Below are 9,982 nucleotides of genomic sequence, written 5' to 3'. Positions count from 1 at the left end.
TGATCGCTCTCACATGTTCAACAAATATATCTCAATCAACAACAACACTAACGACACATTCCGATGAACGTCAACAACAACAACAACACACAACAGCATTACAATAAACATTAACAACATCATTAGCGACATCATTTCACATCTGAAAACTTTATTATTAAGCAATTATGACAGAATGTACAAAAGGTACATTGTTGCATAGACTATGTAACATGTTGCAAACTATGTGGCATGTTACAAACTCTGGAAAACGTTCGTTATAAACAATATAATGTGTTACAAAGTACAGGATGTGTATCGGCATAAAGAGCTCCAGGCGAAGTCAATTAATATCGTAAACTTACTCAGTGACGTCATTAATTCTCACGTGTTTATGGTTTTTTTGCAGTTTATTTTCGCTATCACGTGGTGAATAAAACAAAGACGCACAGACATCAGATTTCATCTATTGTAAGAGCCAACAGGCTTGAGATGTATAGAATATATTATGATAATTAGTAAGGTGTGTTCATGAATTTTTTTGAGTCAGAAAATATTCTTCTATCATCTGTCCAATATATATTAGGCTATTTGTGATGTTTCCTGTGGCAATGGGTTGGTGGAATGCAAGTGACGGTGTATCGATTCCGTTAGCTTAATGCGACATATACGTGATATGTTAATGGCTCATTAACTGCACGGCGCATATGCTAATTATTCATTAAAGGAAAATATGCACGCAGCACATATCTAATGACCCTTTAGCGCTATATGCTAATTTCCATACAATCTGTTTTTTATAACGTACGGGCCTGGATCAGATACACATCATTCTATAAGACTGCCTTCTTGCCAGGTCTGTGAAGAGCTGACTCGATCTGAACCACGAACCACACGTCTGTGCCTCACTCAATTGCCATCATCATCTCGCTATCTTGAGCTTGATGATGACGACGATGATGATGATAAAGATGGTGACGACGATGATGATGATGAAGACGATGATGATAACGACGATAGTCATTTATATTCATACCCACGTGGAGAGGTTCAATTTTCAGTTTTGAAAAAGTGGATGTAAAATTTTATTACGTAGCAATTCAACGAGGGGCAGTGTTTACCGCGCAGTTTAAATTTACATGATCTGTTAAGATATTTTCCATACACCGAGGCACATTTCGTTACAAAATGTTTCGTTTCGTTTCGTTTCGTTGGTGTTTCGTTTCAGAAGCATGCAATGCAGTCAACTGATTTGAGCAGCAACAGTTTCATCATTATCTTCATCATCGCCAGTGACATCATCATCATCACCAGTGACATCATCATCATCATCATCATCATCGCCAGTGACATCATCATCAGCATCATGACAACTCAACCCCTGCAAAACATTTGCTTGACCCTGTAACCGCCATTGTTTCGCCCTTTCAATACGCACGCATATAAAACACACTACTATTACTATTATTATTGTTATTATTTTAAAATAATTTTAATATGGATTATGGTTAATGAATGTCTGTGTGTGGAGTAGGTTTGCTCGTGTGTGTGTGTGTGTGTGTGTGTGTGTGTGTGTGTGTGTGTGTGTGTGTGTGGTTGATAATGGCAAAGCTGATCATGATAGTACAAATGATGCTATTGATGATGACGACGACAACGACGATGATGATAATTGTGAGATAAACCACACCACCGCCAGATTAGCGATTACCCCAAATCATCAACTACGACCAATATGTTTGTCAGAGAGCACAATGGGTTGGACGCCATTAGGTCAAAACAACAAGAACAACAACAGCAACGACAACAACAACAACACCCACATCAGCATCAACAACAACATTAACAGCAACAACATTAACAACAATCAACAAAAAAACAGCCAAAAAACATCAACAACAACAGCAACAACTTCATCTTCCTAGACAATACAACAACAACAACCTAAGCAACCTAAACAACAAATCAACATAAAAACAACAACAGCAACAACAAAACAGCAGTTACAGCACAATCAACAGCAACAACACAAACGCAATGAACAAATTAATAATATCATTAAATACGATTACCAACATGATGACATAGCTTCACACCATAATAGTGAAAATTACGAGAGTAAGGAAAATAAAATGGCGTCACTTAATACGTCACGAAAAGTTCAAACCATAGACAGAAAATCTTAACAGTAAAAATGCTGGCGTCATTTTTTTGATCCAACAGACATTTTGACCACAATAATTAAGTGCTTGTAACGCTGGCGATAACCTTCAATAAGAGGGTGATGATAGAAAATGATGGAGAAGATTAGGAGGATGAAGATGAGGAGGATGAAGAGGAGGATGAAAATGAGGATGAAGAAAAAGATGAAGATGAAAATGATGATGAAGAGGAAGATAAGAATGAAAAGGAAAATGAAGAAGAGGATAAAAATGAGGATGAAAAAAAAGAGGATGATGATGAAGATGATGATGAAGAGGAAGATGAGAATGATGAGGGTGATAATAAAGATGATGACAATGATGAGGATGAAGATGATGATGCTGAAAAAGAAGGGAATAATGATAATGAAGAAGAAGAGGATGAAAATGAAGGGAAGGATGAAGAAAAGAAAGACAAAAACGAAATTGGTGATAACTAATGATGATGACGAATAATCATTGATGAACGCTGATTGGTTTCAATAATAATGCGAGGCTGTGATTATCAACTAATAGTGATGATGACGATGAAGATGATGATCTTCTTCTTCATCATCGTCGTCATCATCATCATCGTCATCATCTTTATAAGCTTTGCCATCATCATCAACTTGACCGTCACATTTCTTATTTTTATACCACAATCATTATCATTAATATCTTTTCCACAATCACTATCATCATCATCCTCTAAATTGAAACTTGATTGTAGCTTATTAAACCACCACCATTAAATAAATTAATAAATAATAAAAAAAAATAATACATAAAAAGTTTTTGTCCGTGTGTGTATGTGTGTGTGTGTATGTATGTGTTTGTGTGTGTGTGTGTGTATGTATGTGTGTGTGTATATGTGTGCACGTGTGTGAAACATAAAAAAATAATAAAAAACTAATATAAGTATGCGGGCAGCCAAAGTTGATCACCTCTCAAAATTACATTGGTGGCTTACGCAAACTGATCTACAAACTGATCGTAACTTTCATCTTTCCCCGCTTTCTTCTGAAAGGTTTGAAATAGACCATCTGTGCAGTGAAGTGACTTCAACGACTTCAACGAGTAAGAACCTGGCTGTTCCCAGTTGAACTTAAATGAATTTTATGTGATGGGTGAATTTGATTATTTTTAATAAGATTATTGATATCCAAGTAAGTTTTTTTGTTAAAAGGGTTGTCACAGTACCTAATCCACGCTGGTACAAATACGAAGATGGGAATTCAAGCTGAAATCGTTTTGGAAATGACCACAATCTAGGGTACAACACAGGGATTTGCCTTTTTAGCCAAATTCTTATTTTGCGTCTGGAAAATTTTGAGCTTCGTTTACGAATTGACAAAAACGTTGATGGGTATCCGGCAGATTAAAATTGTATTAAAAGTATTGCCGACACCAAAAACCAATACTGATTAGCAAAAAATTTACTTGAGAAACTTGCTGTGAACATAGACATCAAAAATTAATAAAACATTTCTTAGGTTTAATAATTTACAATCGTGCTTGTAAATTAAAAGTACATTAAATGATCTTTGTTGAAACTAAGATCAAGTTTTACAATCAACTTAACTTTGACAATTCTGTAAAGCAGTTTCTTTGGTTTGATCGTTATATAAACCAGCCTTGATTGCAACAATCAAACTAAAAATTTTAACTGTTGGAAAAATTTTAATTAACCTTATTTCGGAGCTATCAAATATTTCGACAAAAATTCTTACTGATCAGAATGAGTTCATCACCAAATTCGAACGTTTTAAGCTGCATGGAGGAAGTAGCAAATAATTACTTAACTGAATGGAGGAAGGATAATGACAGGTTCATGTTAGAGAGCTACCAAATATTTTTCAGTGTAAATAAGCATGAGCTATCAGAACTGGAAACTGAAAACTTACTCCATAACATGGATCAGATAAAAATATCAATGGAAATGGATGACAAGAAACCCAGTACGGCTTCCAACAGATTTTACGGCAAGATGAGTTATGACTTGTCAGTGAAAGTGCAGGACTTCTACTTTGAAGAGTTGAGTGCCAGAAATGTTACAATACGCGAAACTCGTTTGGATCTGGTCGTCAGCGGTGTTTCCATGAATTGTACAATTCGTCATCACGATTCGTTCATCGATGCTTTGTCAAACTACCGCCACCGTGTATATCACCTTCCGTACCACAAAGAAAGATTTCATTACAGTGAATGTGTAATCTGTAAGGAACAATTAATGGAGAGTTCCTGCGTGAAAGAGTTTCCATGCTACCACGTCTTCCACGATGACTGTATCAACAGTTGGCTGGACGTAAAACCATTTTGTCCAATTTGTCGTGATTTCATAGCGGTCGATCCGATAGATCACAGAAGATACAGCACAGAGGACCAGAAGGATGGCACAACGCAACTCCTCATCCTCATAATCACCCTTCCTCGAGGATATGAAAAATTAGGAGTTAACCTTGAATAAAATTGCATTAAATTAATATAACATGACAAATTAGAGATTAGTCCAAATAAAAATAACTACATAATGACAAATACAAAGGGGGCGAACACAAGTTTACATAAAATATTAAATAATATTAAAACATGTTGATGCATATTGGTACATGTTACCAGATTAAAATTACCGAGATAGTAGTTTGTAACAACGGGATATGTGACTTGTAGTGTACTGAATTAATTTTAAAATTTTTAAGTAGTTTCTGTTTGTGCAAAATTGTAAGTTTATAATGATAATCAATTGAATGAATGGCTGAACTAAATGAATATTTAAAAAAATGTTTAATAAGATTGTTATAACCTTCACAAATATATTCGCTAGAGAGCTAGTAGCGCTACGAAAGCATACAGTTCGAGGAAGGACTAGAACCTTCCGACTGCTAGATATCTAGGACATTCGAGAAGCGTCCGTAGAACGGGTATGTAAGACGTGCGGGATTTTGAATGGTTATTGTTGAATGTTTGATGTTAGAAGGCGATTGATTGTTAGTGTCGAAAGCGATGTTTTATATTTGACTGTGCTTTTATTGTATTTTGCATAAAGGTTAGTGAACTGTTAAACAGGAAAGCGGTAGTTTTGGAAAGTTGATTTATTTTATTTTTTATTTTATTTCAAAAATTTATAAAGCGCCAATTAAAAAAAAGAAAAAATTTCAAAAGCGCTACTTTATAGTCGAGAGAATAAACAATTGTTTGAGTACGTGTACATGATAACGAAACAAAAATCAAATCGAAAACAAATAATTCTTGAGATTCTTCTTGAAAGCATCCATGTTCATTTCCGGCTTCTTCAGGGACTCTGGTATACCATTCCATAACACTGGACCCGCAACAGCAATCCCTCGTGCACCAATACACAAGTGAGCACTGTTTGCTATCATTAAATTTGAACAATCACTTCTCAAGCGAATGCCATCCATGGTCACTGATTTTTTCTTGATTATTTCCAACAAATATCTGGGCAAGATTCCATTCAGGGCTTTATACATCAAGATATTTGATTTTTTAGTAAAATTAATGAACGTTGATTAATTAATTAATTAATTAAGTAAGTAAGTAATTAACTATAGTTTTGTAAATGAATGTATTAAATTGCATTTATTTTTTACTGGTAAAATTAATTAGCGTTTTGCAAATAATTGGATCGATAATTTGGAAGTATTAATTTCGTGTCACAATTTTTCACTAGGATTAAACAGACTCGTCGTCGACTGGGACTGCTATAGCATTTTGTAAGAATTACTAAAAATGATTTCAGGCCTAAAGACGCATGAATGAACCATCACCAACATCATCATCATCCTCACAATCATCATCATCGTCAACAACATCATCATCATCATCCTCACAATCATCATCATCATCATCGTCATCATCGTCATCACTATTGTCATCATCATTATCATCACCATCATCATCATAACCATCATTCCATCATCACCCTCCTCACAACTCCTTCAATGATGCTAATTTCTGTAGCGTTTTATTTTGATTAGCATGTTCGTTTTTATCTCTCTCAAATGATTTTTTTAGTTGAGCTGACATTTTTTTACAAAAAAAATACGTTCTTTATAAATCATATATTTTTTAAAATTTTTCGGGTTGCAATTAATTAAAAAAAATGAAAACAATACATTGAAAGTTTCTCAGTGTGACAAGAGTGAATTTGTTTGTCATTGGTTCACAATCGGTGCGTTGGCATCGAAAATTTTGACTATTCAAGTAAAATTTAGTTTAAAAATATTATAAACTCTAACTTAATTATATATGCAAATAAATTGTATGTCTCGGTTTTGCTGTTGAGGCACAAACATATGCCCCTACCTACTAGATGAAATTTTCCCAAGTTTGGTTGGTTTCAAATGGATTGTGTTTGTTTAGTCTTGTTTGAATTGAATAGCTTAAAATTATGTTCGTCCCGTCTTAAGTTGAAAGAAATTTAATTAAGCCTAGGCTTATTTATTTCATTTAAAAAAAGATTTTAATATATTTGTTAGAAAAACATCAGCTTGCATATAACTTAGCGCAGACAAAAAATTCAAAAATTTTTTCAAAGACAAAATTTCATTTGAGTGGAATTTGAGTTGCCCACCGAAGGCCCTGCTAATATTTATCTGAATTGACAGACTAATGAAAAGTTAGGTTACGATGAATTGAAATGAAATATTTAAAAAGCCAAGTAAAATTTTTCAATGCAAAATTAATTAGAAACCTGACGAACTGATCTCCATTGTGGTCGTAACTTTTTTGCGTTCGTTGTTGTTGTTGATGTTGTTGTTGATGTTGTTGTTGATGTTGTTGTTGATGTTGTTGTTGTTGTTGTTGTTGTTGATGTTGTTGTTGATGTTGCTGTTGTTGTTGATATTGTTGTTGTTGTCTGTAACGTGCTATTTGTAATTTGGTATGAGGAATGTTGAAATCGATCAAAGAAATATTTACCGTCATTCCACGTGGAACAAAAATTTTTGAAGAGCACGTGTTTCCTGGATGTGATGAAGACACTCCCAAATATCCGTGTGTGGGAGAGGTGATGTTGAGGAGGCTGGGACTTCTCCAACTTCCACACGGAAGCACTACCACAAAAAATCATAAAAAAAAGTTTTGGATAATGTTCAATACCGTTTATATAATGTAGACACAAATGTGTATGTTCATATGAATATTTAAAAAAGTAACGAACAGTTGGAAGGAGGAAACACATACATATCACACACACCACACACACACACACACATATATATAATATATATATACATCCAAATACACACCACATATATATATATATATATATATATATATATATATATATATATATATATATATATACATTCACATACACACATACACACACAAACACATATCATCATCACTAACCACTGACACACTTGTAGCTAGCCTCCATGTGGTTCTTCAACTCCTTCAGACACGGTCCTGTCCTTTCAAACTCAGCGTCAGGAACTCTCAGCTGACATCTCTTCCTTCCGGAGCATCTCTCATCCATCAAACTAAGAACGTTAGTGAAGCAGTTGATGTAACCCAGATGAAACTCTACACATCTGCCGATCTTTATTCTCCCGTACCTGGCCACTGACATGAGAATGATCTGACCTTCGTCGGGGCAGGAAGCCTCGAAGTCCTCGGTGTCGCAGAACTCCTCGCCAGGCGGTCCACGCTTGCCGCTGCTGAGGTCCTCAATCGCTTCGTAGTCATAGACGTCATGGTCACTGATCGTTACTTCTGTCGGAAGAGTCAGGCGAGTGAGTTGCTTACATCAAGTATACATTAGTCCCTATTTAATATATAATTGTAGTGGCTGTAGTGCTATGTTGTTGTTGTATGTGTCGTAGTGTGTTTTGTTTGTATTATCATTTTCAATGCTAACTTCCATGACCCGATAAAAGTTATTATAACATTAATTTGATTAATCAAGAATCTTAATTATAATGTCATAGTGTAATAGGATGCTGTTTGCTAGAAATGCTTATTAATGGTGAAAATTAATATTAACATGAGGAGTTAATTATAACGATTGACGTAATTATTAATTGTAACTATAATGATTTTTATTATTATTTATTATTATTATTAAATATTACTTTTATTAAATATCATTTTTAATATAAACTTTAAAGATAAACATAACAAACCAAAAAAAACACCTGTAAAAACCGATTAAATATGAATTATTTGACGAATGAAATACAACGGTTTAACAGATTAATAAAAAATACTTTATGAGGATGGTATTTAAAATAATTTTCATAATTTGTGTACGGTTATTTGGCATAATACTCGTGCACAGTAGCGTACGAAAGCACATTTCATTCAATTCTGGTCTAGGGTTTTTTCGCTGTTAAACTACTTGCAGTGTGGCCAAATTTCAAAACAGTTGGATGCGTTAAACCAGTACACTTCTTAGATAATTTGCTGGTTTTGTAAACGATTCTAAGAGATATATTGATAAAAATTAAAGTTTGATTGCAGTCAAATCCATTTTAAAAGAATTTTAATCGTTAAAATTTACCGTCCCAAACTACAAAAATTAAACTGATAGGGAGAAAAAAATTAAATCAGAAATATTTGAAAAGTGTAAGATTTCTATATAATTAAATATGACTAATAAGTTTATTATCGACAATACTAAAAGTATTGTTATTGTTATCAAGAAGTTAACAGCATTCTGATACAAGCCTCTGTTAAAAAAGAGTAGAGAAATTATTATGTATAAAATTTTATTGTCAAATTGTATGTAGCGAGTTTTCAGTTCGAGTGTGAAGCACTATTTTATCATTTGTTTGAGTGAAATTATTTTCGGAAATCAATTTTTTTATTCTTTTTCGAAACATCATGTACTGAAATTCCATTGTAATTTTGAAATTTTAAGTTTATCAATTTTTTATTTTTTTATTTATTTTTATTTAGTTTTCTATTTTAAAATTTTGCTGGCAAATGTATTTTAAAAATGAATATCAGATAATAAAAAAAACACAAATTGAAAATAAGTTATCAGTCAAAATGTTCCTTATTTTATTTTTAAATTAATAAAATAGAAACCTTTGCAACAAAATTTTAGTGAAAGTGAAGTTAAATTTTGTGTTGGCAGTTGGATCACGTTCCCGAGAGGACTGTTACCATAAATTACTTATAAATTAAAAATCTTGGTCTGTGTTGTTTCTACTGCACCGGTGTTGAAAATGAACAAGTTACATCAAAGAACAATGGAGTTATGTGTGTGCTTGCATTCTATGATGAAGATCGTTAACTCATTTCCATACATTTCTATCTCTTAGTGAACCGTTAAAGAGTTCGATTAGTAGAAAATTCTCGAACCAACTCCTACATTTTAGAATCATCGTTGTCATTCTTATTCTCCGCCGTGCTTGTAAGTCTGTTCCATTGAATGCAACTAGTTCAGGTTAAAATGCGTTCGCGCTAGTTCAAAAAAATATTTTTTGCTATCCAATTCACTTTCGTCACAAATATTAACATTTGAAAACTGACGCATTACAATCTATTGAACAAAATTCCTGCTGAAAATTAGTTTGTACTTTCAAAAAAATTATAAAATTTACGAAATAAAATTTCTATGTAATTATTTTATTGTGTGTTGTAATATTTAAATATACCTCGTCGAACGAAATAAACGCAAGCATTAGATGGCGCCCAACCAACCAACAACTGCATCGTCGAAATTAAATTATTCCAGCCAGGCAAGCTGCAGAGTTGAGCAAACAGAGGAAGCCAGGGTCGACGAAGAACTTCATTCCATGTTTAAATTCTGCACGCACCAGCAGTACAAACACAAGTTTCTCTACCAT

General features: G+C 33.6%; 3 protein-coding genes across 3 annotated transcripts; 2 read left to right on the top strand and 1 right to left on the bottom strand.

Annotated features, from left to right (window-relative positions):
- Positions 1–2,111: 2,111 nt before the first annotated feature.
- Positions 2,112–2,620, top strand: HELRODRAFT_178704 (hypothetical protein; the record flags this gene model as incomplete). Its single annotated transcript, XM_009026788.1, has 2 exons — positions 2,112–2,138; positions 2,291–2,620. 2 exons carry the CDS (start codon positions 2,112–2,114, stop codon positions 2,618–2,620), a joined length of 357 nt encoding a protein of 118 aa, XP_009025036.1.
- A 1,742-nt stretch (positions 2,621–4,362) lies between these two features.
- HELRODRAFT_127547 (hypothetical protein) lies at positions 4,363–4,566 on the top strand (the record flags this gene model as incomplete). Its single annotated transcript, XM_009026787.1, has 1 exon — positions 4,363–4,566. A coding segment is annotated over one exon (204 nt), but the record flags the coding sequence as incomplete, so codon positions are not given.
- Positions 4,567–6,868: 2,302 nt separating this feature from the next.
- On the bottom strand, positions 6,869–9,982 carry HELRODRAFT_178702 (hypothetical protein; the record flags this gene model as incomplete). Its single annotated transcript, XM_009026786.1, has 6 exons — positions 6,869–7,051; positions 7,104–7,237; positions 7,539–7,901; positions 8,527–8,591; positions 9,219–9,289; positions 9,953–9,982. 6 exons carry the CDS (start codon positions 9,980–9,982, stop codon positions 6,869–6,871), a joined length of 846 nt encoding a protein of 281 aa, XP_009025034.1.

Source organism: Helobdella robusta (assembly GCF_000326865.2).
Source record: "Helobdella robusta unplaced genomic scaffold HELROscaffold_49, whole genome shotgun sequence".
Classification (NCBI taxonomy): domain Eukaryota; kingdom Metazoa; phylum Annelida; class Clitellata; order Rhynchobdellida; family Glossiphoniidae; genus Helobdella; species Helobdella robusta.
Note: the sequence above shows the minus strand (reverse complement) of the source record. Positions and strands in the feature narration are given on the sequence as shown.